General features: G+C 40.4%; 2 protein-coding genes across 2 annotated transcripts; both read left to right on the top strand.

The window, feature by feature from the left end:
• Positions 1–8,617: 8,617 nt before the first annotated feature.
• Positions 8,618–9,215, top strand: LOC117552870 (histone H2B 1.2-like). The gene has a single exon (XM_034226542.1). It carries the CDS (start codon positions 8,627–8,629, stop codon positions 9,002–9,004), a length of 378 nt encoding a protein of 125 aa, XP_034082433.1. The 5' UTR covers positions 8,618–8,626; the 3' UTR covers positions 9,005–9,215.
• A 1,222-nt stretch (positions 9,216–10,437) lies between these two features.
• On the top strand, positions 10,438–11,628 carry LOC117552872 (histone H4). Its single transcript, XM_034226545.1, has one exon. It carries the CDS (start codon positions 10,459–10,461, stop codon positions 10,768–10,770), a length of 312 nt encoding a protein of 103 aa, XP_034082436.1. The 5' UTR covers positions 10,438–10,458; the 3' UTR covers positions 10,771–11,628.
• Positions 11,629–17,062: the final 5,434 nt, after the last annotated feature.

A 17,062-nucleotide genomic window follows, 5' to 3' on the forward strand; every position in this document is an offset into this window, starting at 1 on the left:
CAGAGGTGGGAAGTAACTAAGTACACATTACTCAAGTACTGTACTTCAATAAAATGTTGAGATACTCGTCAAAACATATCATATATTATTCTAAAATGGAAAAATCTGCACAATGATTACTTTTACTTTTGGTACTTTAAGTATATTTTGATGAGAATACTTTTCTACTTTTACTTGAGGAACATTTTGAATGCAGGACTTTTACTGTAACAGAGTATTCCTACACTCTGGTACTTCTACTTTTACTCAAGTACAAGATCTGAGTACTTCTACTTTTACTCAAGTACAAGATCTGAGTACTTCTACTTTTACTCAAGTACAAGATCTGAGTACTTCTACTTTTACTCAAGTACAAGATCTGAGTAATTCTACTTTTACTCAAGTACAAGATCTGTGTACTTCTACTTTTACTCAAGTACAAGACCTGAGTACTTCTACTATTACTCGAGTACAACACCTGAGTACTTCTACTTTTACTCAAGTACAAGATCTGAGTACTTCTACTTCTACTCAAGAACAAGATCTGAGTACTTCTACTTTTACTCAAGTACAAGACCTGAGTAATTCTACTTTTACTCAAGTACAAGACCTGAGTACTTCTACTTTTACTCAAGTACAAGATCTGAGTACTTCTACTTTTACTCAAGAACAAGATCTGAGTACTTCTACTTCTACTCAAGAACAAGATCTGAGTACTTCTACTTTTACTCAAGTACAAGACCTGAGTAATTCTACTTTTACTCAAGTACAAGACCTGAGTACTTCTACTTTTACTCAAGTACAAGATCTGAGTACTTCTACTTTTACTCAAGAACAAGATCTGAGTACTTCTACTTTTACTCAAGTACAAGACCTGAGTACTTCTACTTTTACTCAAGTACAAGACCTGAGTACTTCTGATATTTACTCAAGTACAAGATTTGAGTACTTCTACTTTTACTCAAGTACAAGACCTGAGTACTTCTGATATTTACTGACAGTATTCAGTAATACTGACTGGTATTCCAGTCTATGTGTGGGGGGTCTGCAGATCTATTAGTACAGATATATTATCATATAATAACGTTATATTATATTTTATAAGACATTTAGAAATCTTGTCTGCATGAGAGATTTGACTTATTCTTATAAATGGAAAAGTGAAAATGTACTATTCATATTGTTCAACTTGACAGATATCGCCACATTTTCTGACATCTTTAAACTAACATTGAGGTTTGAATATTCCTCAAAGCACAAGTGTTTTTTATTGATTCAACGCTAGGAGGAAATACAAGTTAAAATTATCTGTTTCTTTTCTCGGAGGATGCAGATTTGGTTTCTGGGAGATTTGAGATGAGACGCTGATTTCTGAGAAAGAGACTCTTCCGTCATGAACAGTTTGAGGTGTTGACGCTCGTCACGGTTAATTGGGTGTTCTCTAAGTGACGAACACACAAGCACTCTGCGGTCACGTCGTTATAGTCCATCATCACCGAGAAACAAGGGAAATACTCTGCAGCTAAAAGAAAGTATTCATGGTCCGGTGAATATTTATCTTCCATTACACGTCTTCCTTCAGATTGGTGGAGGGAAAACATCCATTTGCAGATTCAGGAGTTTGTTTGACTAACTTAGTGGATCTACATTTCTTCTAAAACTCAATAACCCTCCACAATTGGTACATATTGTACTCTAACTTATAGAATTGTACACAGAAAATGTTAACAAATCATGAAATAACATTAAAAAAGGAACCACAAGTTGTATATGCATGTATATGTTCACTGTCTGTAAATATCAGAGGTAGTAGAAGTACTCAGATCTTGTATTTGAGTAAAAGTAGAAGTACTCAGATCTTGTACTTGAGTAAAAGTAGAAGTACTCAGATCTTGTACTTGAGTAAAAGTAGAAGTACTCAGATATTGTACTTGAGTAAAAGTAGAAGTACTCAGATCTTGTACTTGAGTAAAAGTAGAAGTACTCAGATCTTGTTCTTGAGTAAAAGTAGAAGTACTCAGATCTTGTACTTGGGTAAAAGTAGAAGTACTCAGATCTTGTAGTCAAAGTAGAAGTACTCAGATATTGTACTTGAGTTAAAGTAGAAGTACTCAGATCTTGTACTTAGTAAAAGTAGAAGTACTCAGATCTTGTACTTGAGTAAAAGTAGAAGTACCAGAGTGTAGGAATACTCTGTTACAGTAAAAGTCCTGCATTCAAAATGTTCCTCAAGTGAAAGTAGAAAAGTATTCTCATCAAAATATAGTGAAAGACAGTGAAAGTAGTCATTGTGCAGATTGGTCCATTTCAGAATAATATATATGATATGTTTTATAATGATTGATCATGAAAGTGTTCTCAAAGCTGGTGAAGGTGCAGCTAGTTTGAAGTACTTTGTATACTGCAGGGTAGCTGGTGGATTTACTCCAGGTGGAACTAAAGTCTGATTCAACACTTGATTAGATTTCACATCATTCATCCAGATCTGTGAAGGATTAAAAGTACACAGTAGCAGAAAAAGGAAATACTCAAGTAAAGTATAAGTACATCAAAATGTAACTTAAGTAAGTACATGAGTTAATCTACTTATATACTTTCCATCTCTGAAAAGTTGATCAATTAATACAAGTTTTAGTCAATAAATGATGACATACATGAAGCATGTGTCTTCTAAAAAAGTGAATGAAAATGACAAAGAAAAAAGTGGAAAAGTTTGAGTGCAATCGACAAAAGATAAAGTGGAAAGGGAAACTGAATTGGGAGGAAATGTAGAACAATTTAACAAATCCCAAAAAAAACACACAAGAAATGTGCAGGTTTTTCCTCTCAGGTTTGAAAGTTGATTTATGGATCAAATATTTTGTGAATAAATGATGACTGCTAAAAATATCGCTAAAGTTTGAGTGGAACAAATAAGTTCAACATTTTAAATGTTAGTTAAAGTAAACATCACAAATAAAGGAACATTTGAATAATAATAATAATTCATTACATTTATAAAGCGCTTTTCCTGGCGCTCAAAGCGCTTATAACAAGTAAAACACAATAACAACAAAAGTAGAAAGTGCTAAGCTAGGAGGAATGAGGGCGAGGGGTTAGTGGATTAGGAGTTGAAGGCAAGAGTGAAAAGGTGAGTTTTGAGGGGTTGTTTGAATGATGTGAGAGTTGGCGGATCTGACGTGGCTGGGGAGGGGGTTCCCGAGTGAGGGGGGGGGGGGGGGGGGGGCTGCGAAGGCCCTGTCCCCCCAGGTCCGGAGCTTTGTCCTGATGGGCTGCAGTAGGTTAGCTTCAGCAGACCTGAGGCGACGGGTGGGGGGTGTCGTTGGATGAGGTCACAGAGGTAGGGGGGGGCAATAATGATTATGATTTTAATCCTCAAGTTCCCAAAGATGTTTCTCTCATGTGTTTTGGAACATTTGTTTTTAACACCTGCATCGTTTCTCAAGCTGTAGAGCATTTCTCCTCATAATCAAACCTGTGGGGCCGCTGTAGCGCGTTCGAACCAGGCGGTCACCGTAGCAATCGGTCTTTAACCCTCCTATTGTCATAGTTTCCCCCTTACTTTGGTGTTCGAGGTCAAATTTGACCGGTCCTGTTTTAACTGCTATTACATTAACACAACAACCATTAATCATCACCACATTTCATTCAACACCCTTTCAAACTATTGTATCAGAATACTGGTACACATGAAGACCTGCAGTAAATATACAAAGAACAGACACTGAACATGTTAATGCCAGGTGTGATCCATGTGGGGGGATGGGCACATAAGAGCGGGAAATGTGTGTGTGTGTGTGTGTGTGTGTGTGTGTGTGTGTGTGTGTGGTGTGTGTTGTGTGTGGTGTGTGTGGTGTGTGTGGTGAGTGTGTGAGTGTTGTGAAAGTTGAGTGGGTGTGTGGTGTGTGTGTGTGTGAGTGTGTGAGGGAGTGAGTGAGTGAGTGAGTGAGTGGAGTGAGTTGAGTGAGCGAGCGCGTGGTGGAGTGTGTGAGTGTGTTAGTGTGTGAGTGTGTGAGTGAGTGTGTGTGTGTGGTGTGGTGAGTGTGTGAGTGTGTGAGTGAGTGAGCGAGTGTGTGTGTGTGTGTGTGTGTGTGTGAGTGTGTGAGTGTGTGGTGTGTGTGAGTGAGTGAGGGTGAGCGAGCGTAGCGAGGTGTGTGTGTGTGTGTGAGTGAGTGAGTGTGTGTGTGTGTGTGTGTGTGAGGGAGTGGAGTGAGTGAGTGTGTGAGTGAGTGAGTGAGTAGTGAGTGAGTGAGTGAGAGTGAGTGTGTGAGTGTGTGAGTGAGTGAGCGAGCGAGCGAGCGAGCGTGTGAGTGAGTGAGTGAGTGAGTGAGTGAGTGAGTGAGTGAGTGAGTGAGTGAGTGAGTGAGTGAGTGAGCGAGTGAGTGAGTGAGTGAGGAACACCATGGTTGTTACAAAGTTCACTAAATCATCCAAAATGCAATGAAAGAGGTGATCAGCAATGTGATATGTTCAAATGTCTCCTGTGAAGGATATCATGAAGCCTTAATGCAATTGAATGTAAAACAAAAAAGTTATGATTGATGAAAGTAGTGAATCGGTCAGATTTGACCCGAAGACAACAGGAGGGTTAAAGGAATTCTGCATTAAAAACTTTTATTTTATCTGTCCGTTAAAATAGTTGGAGATCCTTTCCCTGCAGCTGCAGATGGTCTCTTAGTCCAAGCCCGCCCTCCCTGCTCTGGTGCTTCAGAGAAACGAGTCCATGGTCTGGATGACGTGGGTCCGCCTGAGCGTGCGGCGGGGTCAGGAGGTCAGCGCATCGTATTTTTCTCCGTCTATTAAGACATGTTCGACAGTTTCCGGTTAATTACAGTATAGCGTTTGTTTAGTCCTGGGTGTCCTATTCTTAAACGTGTGACGACCTCCCCCCCCCCCTTGGGCTCCTGCTCCATCTGCCACCTGCCACGTGTTTATGAAAGCTGGAAAGATGTGGACATGTGTCACTGAGTTCCCAGTGTTCTTGCCAAGTTGTGTGTTTATAATCTTTTACAATAGTTTTAAACTCCGCTATATTTAATAGTGTCTCGTTGTTAATTGGTGGTGGCCAAACGAAAATGTGAAATACAGTCACCTAATGTTTCTGAATCTGATGACATTCAGAAACACCACACTTACCAATGAAAATCATAAAGAATATAAAAGATTTTAATTTGCCTTTCTTCACAATCTTTACGTTGTTCTCATAAATACTAAAAATGTTGGTTTATTTAAATATAATTAAGTAATACATTGTGTCATTTACTCGTCCTACAATGTCCTTATACCATTATTATACCAATTATTATATTGTGATACATCTTAAATATGTAATAATATAATCTTTTTAAAATAATAATAAGCATAAAAGAAAGAAAAGCGGTTAAAAAAGTATTATAATAATGATGTAAGGGAAGTGATACTGAGTTTTGGCCCCGACCATTGAAGTCCTCACTCTCTGTGCTCCATCATGTCCGCAGATAAGATTCAAAGGCTGTCGCTCGTTGAGTTCAACTTCATTAGTTTCTTGTAAACTTAACTTGACCTACACCGAGCACGCCAAGAGGAAGACGCTCTGAAGAGGCCGGGCCGCACCCTGTACGGCTTCGGGGGATAAGCAGCTGCTGACCCACCGACCAAAGGCTCTTTTAAGAGCCGCCCACTGAGTCAACTAAAAGCTGCCTTCCTGTTCTAATATGTCCAGTTTACTGTTTCTAGAAGGGGACAAATACAGACATTTCATCAAATGGGTTTAGTGAGTTGTTTAATCACAAATAGTCTCCAAATCACGTTTTATATTTACACCACCCCAAATTACACTGACCTATATATTGTTTACATTTCAACATAACTACTAAACGCTAACATCTTGCATCCATGAAAAGTTCAGGTGTCTCCAAATAAATGGTTAAATCCTGACCCGTTAACACGAACATCAAGTCCTTGACCAGGGCTTAGAATGAAAGAGCCACCCACTGGACTGGGGAGAACCTTCCGTTACTATAGGTCATTGTTGTTGATATAATAAACGGAAAACCATGATTCTGTTTATAGTAGTAACGTCCCAATACTACACATTTATATATACACGTCCTAGTACTTTACTAGTGTTTGTCTAATGCATTATTATAGAATGGGAGGGATGGTCTCACATGCAGAGCCAAGGGTGTAACTTTGGTCTGAGAAGTGGGGGGGACACAAAACACGGGGTCCTCCGCAATGAAACATTGTTCTCGATTTAATTCCATTTCCTGCCTTTCTATATATTAGGGACTATGGTGTTAACTAATCCTAGACAAATGTGTAGTGTATAGAATGAGTGTGCACACTTATCTAGTATCCTCTCCATGTGAACCGTTTTATTTGTGATGACCTCACCTCCTCTAGGGGGGTCCGGGGGCATGCTCCCAGGGAAGATTTGTTTCTTTAAATTGAAGTGGAAAGCATCAATCTGGTGCCCAAATGAAGAGATGTACGGATACAGCTCTCAACACTCATATGAAACAGAACTGTATATATTTCAATACTCCAAAAGCCATTAAAATAGGCTCGCAACCAATAACACATATTTTATATGCTCCTCTCTCCTATCTTTATCTTACCATCTGCATTCTTTCTTTTTGTTTATGCATATTTTACGAATCACTCCCCTTTCAAACTGTGTTTTTTATTTTTTACTGACATTGGAATTATTTTTTAACTTATTTTGAACAACTATATTAAATAGATGGAAATATTTGTTCAGACCAAACCGTTTGAGACCCAGTGAGATAACTTAGACTAAAGTTTACAATCTAATCGCTCAGAGTCCTTTACCTCCCTGAGCTGACGTTATCTCAGTCCGACAGTAGAGAGCTCTCCCTCTCCTCATTGCTGAAACAGCTTCTAATCTCCGTTAGCTCCGAGCTAGCACCAGATGCTAACAACAACCCTCTCTCTCTCTCCTCTCTCTCTCTCTCTCTCTCTCTCTCCCTCCTCTCTCTCTCTCTCTCTCCTCTCTCTCTCTCTCTCTCTCTCTCTCTCTCTCTCGCTCTCTCCCTCTCTCTCTCTCCTCTCTCCCTCTCTCTCTCTCTCTCTCTCTCACACACAAAGACGCTCCTCCGTATTATGACCGCTCGCGAAAAAAAATAGTACATTTTTTATATTTATTCATAAATAATAAACACATTTGAAAAGTGGGGGGGGGACACAAACGGGATTTTGAAAAGGACATGTCCCCCCTGTCCCCAGTGGAAATTACGCCCATGTGCAGAGCACACGGCACACAGTGACATGTGTTCTCTGCTTTCATCCTAGTACTAGGAGCAGTGGGCAGCTATTGCACAGCGCCCGGGGAGCCACGGCAGGGCAGGAGGTGAACTGGGACCTCTCCAAGTAGCAGTCCACACTCCATACTTTAGGTCTGTTCGGGGACTTGAACCGGCGACCCTAGGCTCCCAGCCCAAGCCCCTACTGACTGAGCCTCTGCCGCAACACGTTCGTGTATGTATTGATGTAGATAAATATATTGCCAATATTACTGATCGTGATACCTAAATCATTTTAGATTATATTACTTTTATATTAAAACGTCTCTATGTTGGCAGTTATTTGGGATTCATGCACACGTCACTAATTATTCTAAAACCCTGTAGTTTACATCGTTCGGTATGTAGTCTGATTCACCGTGTTATTTATTGAAACATAACTAATATAATAATGTAGGCTAGTTAATAGTATTTTCTGAAAAGTACAAAATCATTGAAGCGGTGCAATAAAAAAATTAAGATGTTTTAATAGAAACTTTGTGGGATTAAAGTCTGTGTGTCTTTATCAATGATCTGTCTTTAATGAACCCGTCAAAGGAAAAGTGTCTGCAATAATCTGTTTGCTTTTCACATGACGTTTCATAAAGTCAAATGCTATCACTTCACATTTATTCTCTTCCCTACTGGTTATACTACTACATTTGTTTAAGCTGTAAATGCTTTGGCATGAATTAGCTTCATGTTTAGTTTTCGGAAATATTGAATATTACCGCTGCTAAAGAGTGAAGTGCTACCACGTTCAGATTACACATCAGAGGTCGCTTGTTAATTAAAATACACGTTAAAAACAGTAAAATTGTCTTTTAGTTGTATGCATTTATTTGGTATATTGTTTTAATTATTTACTTAATGGTTTTTTTTATATATATGTTGTTTATTTTATAGTTTTATTTTGGACCACCCGTTTTAAATTGGTATTTTAATCTTCATTGTTTAAGTCTATGCAATGATGTGAATAAAGATTGCAAAGTTTCAGGATTAGTGATTCTTAATACCAAAAACGTTATCCAACATTATTATATATTTCCAATCTTTATTCCAGACTCAAGGTCCATATCACATACAAAAAGACAAAACACACATCAATAAATATATATAATATATATATATATTCAATATATAAATTCAATATATATATTGAATATATTAACCCTTATAAGGAGAGTAATTGTAGCTTCAAATGTAGAAAAGAAAGAAGTTCCTACGCATGCTCAGTGTTGATCACAAACGACAGCCAATCATGTTCGAGCAACAGCACAGACTGATTTGCATCAGGCGAATATAAATTGAAGTCCGGAACAGCAACGAAGTATTCTTTCGGTTAAACCCCAAGAAGGGACATCATGCCTGAAGCAGCCAGCGTGAAAGCGGCCAAGAAGGGCTCCAAGAAAGCCGTCGCTAAGACCGCCAGCAAGACCGGCAAGAAGAGGAGGAAGTCCAGGAAGGAGAGCTACGCCATCTACGTGTACAAAGTGATGAAGCAGGTGCACCCCGACACCGGCATCTCCTCCAAGGCCATGGGCATCATGAACTGCTTCGTGAGCGACATCTTTGAGCGCATCGCCGGGGAGGCCTCCCGTCTGGCTCACTACAACAAGCGCCGCACCATCACCTCCAGGGAGATCCAGACCGCTGTCCGCCTGCTGCTCCCCGGAGAGCTGGCCAAGCACGCCGTGTCTGAGGGCACCAAGGCCGTGACCAAGTACACCAGCTCCAAGTAAACCCTGATAGACCAACAACACAACGGCTCTTTTGAGAGCCACCCACTACTTCTATAGATGTATTCCTCGGTTTAGAATAAGTGTACAACTTGATGCTTAATCCAAGGACCCTAATCTGAAATCCCTTAAATATGAAATGCATATTTCTCACATGTTAATAGTTTACTGAGCCTCGTTACAGCTCGCCCCACAATGGCTCGGTTAAAACACAACGTATGCATACTTTTAAAAGTAATAAGTATATATATATATATATATATATATATATATATACATAAAAATGAGGGTTTAACTATATCACATCCTGAGAAAATGTGTTTTCATATTTCTGTATCACTAATTAATACAGACTTGTTTCCCTCTCTGAAATAAGGCTCTCCAAGTTGTTACTTAGTCGGCACTAAAGCACTTTGAGCACAGGTTTCCCTCAGACTTAATTTCAGTGGATACCCATTCAGTGTTTTTGCTGGAAGCAATCAAAGAGAAATGTCAGCTCAGAGTTTGAATAACATGCAGGTGCATTTGACCATTTCTTTACAAGACTTGATCCTGTTGTCATGCCGGTAAATAGCACTGGAGGGACCTTGGCTCCTACTTGCTCCATCCTTCTACAGGTGTATTTCTACAGATCTCACGAGATGCTTCATTGCACACAGGTCACCTCTTCATCTTGTATTTAACTCATCATTCATGTCTAGTTAGATTCAGATCCCCCTAGTTCAGTAACTAACTCTCTGATGTGAGACAAACCATATCTTTCTGTACAATTTCCGTCGATCTGACTTTCTGAGCTGCAGAATAAATATACCGTATATCTGTTATTTATGCTGTCAATAAAATACAATGGGTCAAAAATCACTATCAACTAAACAAGAATTGCTGAAATGAAATTATAATGAATTCACCAACGCCATTTTATTTTGTAAGAGCTTAAATATACAGAGTATTAATACAGCCTATGAATGGAAGCAGTGTTATGCTTCTGTGTCTGTTACTTAGCTTATTAAATGTAATCATTAAATATGTGGTACATTTCTTGATTATTAATGTAATCATTGTTGCCATGGCAGCACAACTTAACTCAGGGTCTGTGTATACCGTGTGCAACTGTTGACATGTCAAAAGCATTAACTGTGAGCTATACAGTATTTACACATTATATATTTTCTGTCTTCTTGTCTTTTTTCAATTGTAAATGTTATTCGGGGTTTTATTACATATTAAGGAACCTCTAATCATCAAACCTTTAGTATAAAGCCTGCGCGAATTATATAAACAATATCTAAAATAAACTAAATGTGTTGGAGGATGATGTGGAGGCTGCAGCCTTGGCCCCGCCTCGCAGCCTTCCCGCTGTCCGTCCTCTCTTAGGTCCGCAGTGAATATCTAAACACTGCCGGTCAGACTGCTTCCACTCATTCGCTTTGAACGACCCGATCTACCAAGACTCCAAAATGAGTGGACGAGGAAAAGGAGGCAAGGGACTCGGCAAAGGAGGCGCTAAGCGCCACCGCAAAGTGCTCCGTGATAACATCCAGGGCATCACCAAGCCCGCCATCCGCCGTCTGGCTCGCCGCGGCGGAGTGAAGCGTATCTCCGGTCTGATCTACGAGGAGACCCGCAGTGTGCTGAAGGTGTTCCTGGAGAACGTGATCCGTGATGCAGTCACCTACACCGAGCACGCCAAGAGGAAGACGGTGACCGCCATGGATGTGGTGTACGCTCTGAAGAGGCAGGGCCGCACCCTGTACGGCTTCGGGGGATAAGCAGCTGCTGACCCACCGACCAAAGGCTCTTTTAAGAGCCACCCACATTACATGGAGACTTTCCTTTGCTATGTGTCGTTCAAGGTCACTCATGTTCGAGTCAAATATAAAACACTTGAGAGGTGTACACTATATAAAACTTAATATCTCTAAAACAGGACACTAACTTACAAAGAAGTATTTCACATTTCATCTTTTTGTTCACCGTTCCTTCTGTTAACCAAGATGAGTATTTTAATTCAATATATCAGACACCACGGTGGATTCTGGCAGCGTGTGTCCTGTGGGTATTGTCCTCAGTAATCTGGATTCATGTCTAATATGTTTGTAAGGCGCTTTGAACACTTGGGAAAGCCCCAAAGTAAATACCATGAATTATTAAGTCCTCATGTTTTTCAATAGTCAGGAAATTATTTCTCAGAGCATCATTATTGGTTCTCTGAAACGCAATCAATTTATTTTCACACTTCACGTCAACTCCGTAGGTGTTAGCATGCACGCAGAACCACAGACACGTTGTCTTTGATTGTGCATGCTCCAGCCTGTGTATAACCTGCGGGCTAATGACAACATCGTTTTGACTTCATTTAAACTCTGGAATGATTCATTGGCTTTTATAACATATATGTTTTGGGTGCCTGGTGGGAAGAAGAAACATAAGAGGCATGTTAGCTAAAGAACTCATATAAATGAAGAAAACTATGGAAGCAAACGAGACAGAAGTATTTGAATTTTATCAGACACCGGATTTATAACATTGAAAATAATTACTTTGAAAATCATACATATGAATTGTTTTGCTCCGAATGTACCTACTGTATGTGAAATAAAAATGTAACAATTCAAGTTAAAAAAAAATGAAATAAAGTCATCCTTGTACGTTAGATAGTTAGTTTGCTAGTTAGGTTACTGTATGCATTGTTAAGGTTCATTTCAATTCACTATGCTCTACTATAGCATAAAATAGACTAGCTAACGTCAACGTATTGTTGAAGAGAGTTAGTGTATATTAAATCAACCTCACAATGAAATGTGTGTATCTTTAAAATATGAACGTCACATTTCAAGATGGTCCAGAAATAACGCTCCATTAGATATTGTAATATGGTTTGTTGAACTGGAGTTATTTATTGCAGCTAACCGCCTATCCGACGAACGACCCAAACATTGTTGTTTTTAATATTATTACCAATGCCTCTTTTAATTGTATTATCATCACACTTGAGAAACAGCCTCATCGTGGCTGTACAACGGAACATGTAACTTAATGCCTGCATTTAAGGACGATGAATAGTCAATGCTTTAGTGACAAGGAAATGATTTGTTTAAATATTAGATACAGTATGACGTTATCTGTGACTTCAGTCAGAATGAAGCTTATCCATTGCATTGCATTTGTTAAGTTTGTGTCTTACCCTTACGTGTGTGATACATATGAAAACAAATTAATTTGACTGACTCATGAAAACCTCATCCAAAGTAACAGTAACATAAAAAGGACCTACACAATAATACTCAATCAAACTGATACAGTATAAGGACTGTGATATCCAGCCATTTCTGAAGTATAACAATAAGATTATGACCTGTTTTTAAAAGAAGATAAAACGTTGTTTGCATGTAAAGAAGTCTGTAACCCATGCATGTAACTTTACATCTGTTTGTTCAAAGTCTCCTTAAGGTGATCCAGACAGGCTGGACCAGAGGAGGAGAGACAGATCTGGACTCCTAGCAGCAGAGAACTTCAGCACGGATTCCAAGGTACACCTTTTTCATGCTTTACAAAGAATGCATAAAGTAATGACTCTAATACACTGATATACATGCCATTAAACATGACTGAATACTAGATCACCTGCACATCAGTGATGTTGAGTGGACTTTCTTAGCAAAAGGTTACATTTACATTTTACCAAGCAACATCACTTTTTTGTTCAACTTTCACATTTCAATGTATTTAAGGCAAATATGATTGAACATAGTGAGAGCTGCGACCCTTTGTCTTTCAGTGAGACAACCGGACAGAGCAAGCTTCTACAGTTGCAATAACAGTTACATATTATTTTAATAATACATTTATTTCAATGTTGATGAATTTAGAACGGTTTATTCATAATCTGATTATCTTTGTAGTACACTGTTGGATTTAAAAAACACATTCAAATAAAAAAATCATTATATGTATGAACAAACAAACACACCTCTTTCTTAAATAACACACTTGCTCTGCAATAATATGTGTTTTGATATTTCTGTTAGGAAAGGACACGCCTGAGAGACAGGACTGCTTCACCATGTTCTCTTTCTCTGAGGGTCCAGAAGAACACCAAGAGGGAAAGGAGAAGCTGATGTGATGAGATTTAAGAGCAGTACAGGACATTCACTAAGAGACACTTGTATTGTAACACAAAGACCTGCACACCTGCTTCACATCATTTGTGCCTTGTACTGCAGAGTTTGCAACGTCACAAATAAATGGTGCCAATCTTCAGTCAGATGTGAATGTGTAATCTAACATCTTCAGTGAGAATAACGGACAAAAGGAGTGCAAATACAATTTATTGAAATGTGAACTAAAAGTTATCAAGCATGAACCATCACCATTTAAAAATAAATACTAAATAATATACATAAGTTACACTAAATGTGAATCTGTTAATTCACAAGCTAGGCCTGTGCAGGTGGTAACAGCTATGCCCAGCATGGGCTAAGTTCTGTAGGTACAGCTGGTGCAGGTCCTCCTCCCTCAGGCCTGGTCCTCCTCCCTCAGGCCTGGTCCTCCTCCCTCAGGCCTGGTCCTCCTCCATCAGGCCTGGTCCTCCTCCCTCAGGCCTGGTCCTACTCCCTCAGGCCTGGTCCTCCTCCCTCAGGCCTGGTCCTCCTCCATCAGGCCTGGTCCTCCTCCCTCAGGCCTGGTCCTACTCCCTCAGGCCTGGTCCTCCTCCCTCAGGCCTGGTCCTCCTTGCAGGGAAAGACCCTCAGCCCTCTCCGGCCAAACCAACAGACAGGACGTTCATAAAGCTGAGGTCTCCCCCAAAGTCTCTAATCATCCATCCTGTGAATATGAGAGGGGAACAAATAGTGTAATAGATGGACAATAAGAAATATAAAGTTAACTGTTGAGTTGCTCAGTTTTTTTAGATTGACAGGGTTTAATAATACAAACAAAAGGAGAGGCACCGTAAAATAAAGATTAGTCTTTCAATAAATTGTGTTGATTTTGTCTTTTGAATTGTTTGTCTAAAGTCAAGTAGCTAGAACTGTTACTTATAGTTTGAATGATACAGTCTGGTTATAATGTTTGGAGGAGGCATCACAGGTAAGAGCACCATTTGTTGTGTTCCATCCACAACAGATTGATGTGTGTGTATTTATGTATCTACTATTTCTTGAATCATTACTGTCAGTCCAAAACAAGAGATTTTGTTTTAGTAACATTTTTCTCTGGGTAATTATGACAGCATGTCCTACTATTGACTCGTTGCTGATATTCAGGTTCCTTGGGCTAACGCCAAACATAAACTCTGACACCATGCCACTACTATCATGTGTGATTATGAGGTCACTACACAAGATGATAACATTACATTCCACTGTCATTGTGCGCACAAAACAAACTAGGCATTGTGACTCACTGCTAGCTCTTGGCCGTGCCCTGATTGTATTATTACTGATGATATCGGGCAATGTGCATGTTCATCCTGGACCTTCTATTGTATGTAGCCCTAGTTCTGACCTGTGCCCTGATGTCAATTTTTGTCACAACGATCTGAGTTTCCCTGACTTCTGCTCTCGTAAAGCTTTAGGTTTTCTACATGTAAATGCTAGAAGCTTACTGCCAAAAATTGACCAGATAAAAGTACTCGTTCACAGCTCAAATCCGGAGGTACTTGTCATCACTGAGTCTTGGCTGAAGAAGAATATCCCAGACTCTGACATCGGCATCACTGGTTATAATGTATTTAGGCAGGATAGATCATTTAAAGCTGGTGGAGTAGTTATATTCACAAAGCAACACCTCCAGTGTTCTATCGCCACTAGTAAATCTGTCCCCAAACAATTTGACCTACTTATCGTAACAATTAAACTGGCCAATAACTCTACACTGACAGTCGCTGGCTGCTATCGCCCACCCTCTGCCCCAGCATGCCCTACCTGCTCTCAGCACCCTCCTGGCACCCCACACTCATTCTGAGTTTGTGCTACTGGGGGATCTAAACTGGGACATGCTCAACCCTCCTGCGCAGGTCCAAAAACAATGGGACTCTCTTAATCTCTCGCAGATTATCCTTACTCCTACACGGTATGACACAAAAATCCAGAAAAAGCCACCCTCCTTGATGTCATCCTCACAAATAACTCTGACAGGTACAAAACTGGCGTCTTCTGTAGCGATCTCAGTGACCACTGTCTTATTGGCTGCATTCATAATGGTGGCATAATTAAACAGCCAGTTCTTACCACTCACAGACGAATACTGAAACATTTTCAACGAAACAAGACTTCCTCTACGACCTGGCTGCTATCAAGTGGGACAGACTTAGCTTGATCCCTGACATCGATGCTGCATGGTCCTTCTTTTATGACTCCTTTAGTATGGTAATCAATAAACATGCTCCCATAAACAACATGAGGGTAAAAAACCGATGCAGTCCTTGGTTTAACCGAGATTTAGCTGAACTGCTCAAACTCAAGAACTGCTCAAAACTCAAGAACTCCACCTGGCGCAAGGCTCGTCACTCAAAATCCCACGACGATTGGCTATCATTCAGGAGAATTAGAAATAAATCTATACAGGCTATCCGCAAAGCCAAGGTTGATTACTTCCATAATCAATTTCAACCTCTGTGGGATCCAATCCAAGGACATTCTGGAAAACAGTTGAAAGAGATGGAGAATAAACCCCCATCCTCTCATCTCACCTAACTCCCTCGTTATTGAGGACACAGTAGTCACCGGTAATGAACGCATAGCAGAGCTCTTTAAATCAGCACTTGTTAAATGTGGGAACCTATTTGGCTCTATAGCGCCTCCTAAGCCCCCCACCACCAACACTCCTGCCACCCAGCCCCTCTAGCGCAGCCCCATGTCACAGCTTCTGCCTACAGGAGTTAGTGAGAATGATGTGCTGGAGGTCCTTAGCAAACTTGACCCCCAACAAACCTGCAGGTCTTGATGGGGCTAGACCCCTTCTTTTTTAAAGTTGCAGCCCCGATTATTGCAGAAGCTATCTCCCACCTTTGTAATCTGTCCATACAGACAGCAGTGATACCTTCTGCCTGGAAGGCAGCCTCAGTGCAACCTTTGTTTAAAGGGGGGAAACCATGCTGACCCCAACTGCTATCGTCCAATATCCATTCTACCCTGTATAGCGAAAGTGTTCGAAAAGTTAGTTTGCAAACAGCTAACATGGTTTCTGAAGACTTACAACATACTATCTGACATGCAGTCTGGGTTCCGTGCAGGTATGGGTGTGAGACGGCGACTCTCAAAGTCCTAAATGATATCATCAATGCCCTTGACTCCAGACAATACTGTGCTGCCATTTCATCGATCTTGCCAAAGCCTTCGACACCGTAGATCACCAACTGCTTCTGGGAAAGTTAGATGCATTAGTGTCACTAACCAATCGATAGCCTGGTTTGAAAACTAACCTGTCCATGCGCACCCAGTGTGTAATCTGAAATCTGATGATACAGCCCCTATCCATCTCTAAGGGAGTACCACAGGCTCTATTCTAGCACCCCATCCTATTCTCAATATATATAAATGAACATGAGAGAATCGTGGGCAACCTCCTCTATCCACCTATATGCTGATGACACGATTCTGTACACTGCTGGCCCTTCCCCGGATACTGTCCTGGAAACTCTTCAGGATAGCTTTTTAGAGAATCCATCACTCTCTCTGCCCTTGGCGCGTGTCCTGAACACCCTAAAACCAAGATCATGTGGTTTGGCCGCAGTGGTGCCTCCCAAACTGGGACTATTGTGACCGCCGATGGCCGGGACCTCGAAATAGTTAAATCTATAAATACCTTGGATTTTGTATTGACAGTAATCTGTCATTCTCAGAACATTCTCTCCAAAATTCAGACCAAGGTTAAAGCTAGACTCAGCTTTCTATTATAGGAATCGCTCCTCATTCACTTCATCTGCTAGACTCTCTCTGGTCCAGATGACTGTCCTTCCTCTGTTCGACTACGGCGATACCATCTACCGCTCGGCGTGTAAAGGAGCTCTCGATCATTTAGAACGTTCGTTATCAACTCCGCCATCCGCTTCGCCACCAA

Source organism: Gymnodraco acuticeps, unplaced genomic scaffold, assembly GCF_902827175.1.
Source record: "Gymnodraco acuticeps unplaced genomic scaffold, fGymAcu1.1, whole genome shotgun sequence".
NCBI classification, from domain to species: Eukaryota; Metazoa; Chordata; class Actinopteri; order Perciformes; family Bathydraconidae; genus Gymnodraco; species Gymnodraco acuticeps.

Coding starts and splice junctions, on each gene's coding strand:
- LOC117552870 (XM_034226542.1), top strand. CDS start 8,627: ATGCCTGAAGCAGCCAGCGTGAAAGCGGCCAAGAAGGGCTCCAAGAAA.
- LOC117552872 (XM_034226545.1), top strand. CDS start 10,459: ATGAGTGGACGAGGAAAAGGAGGCAAGGGACTCGGCAAAGGAGGCGCT.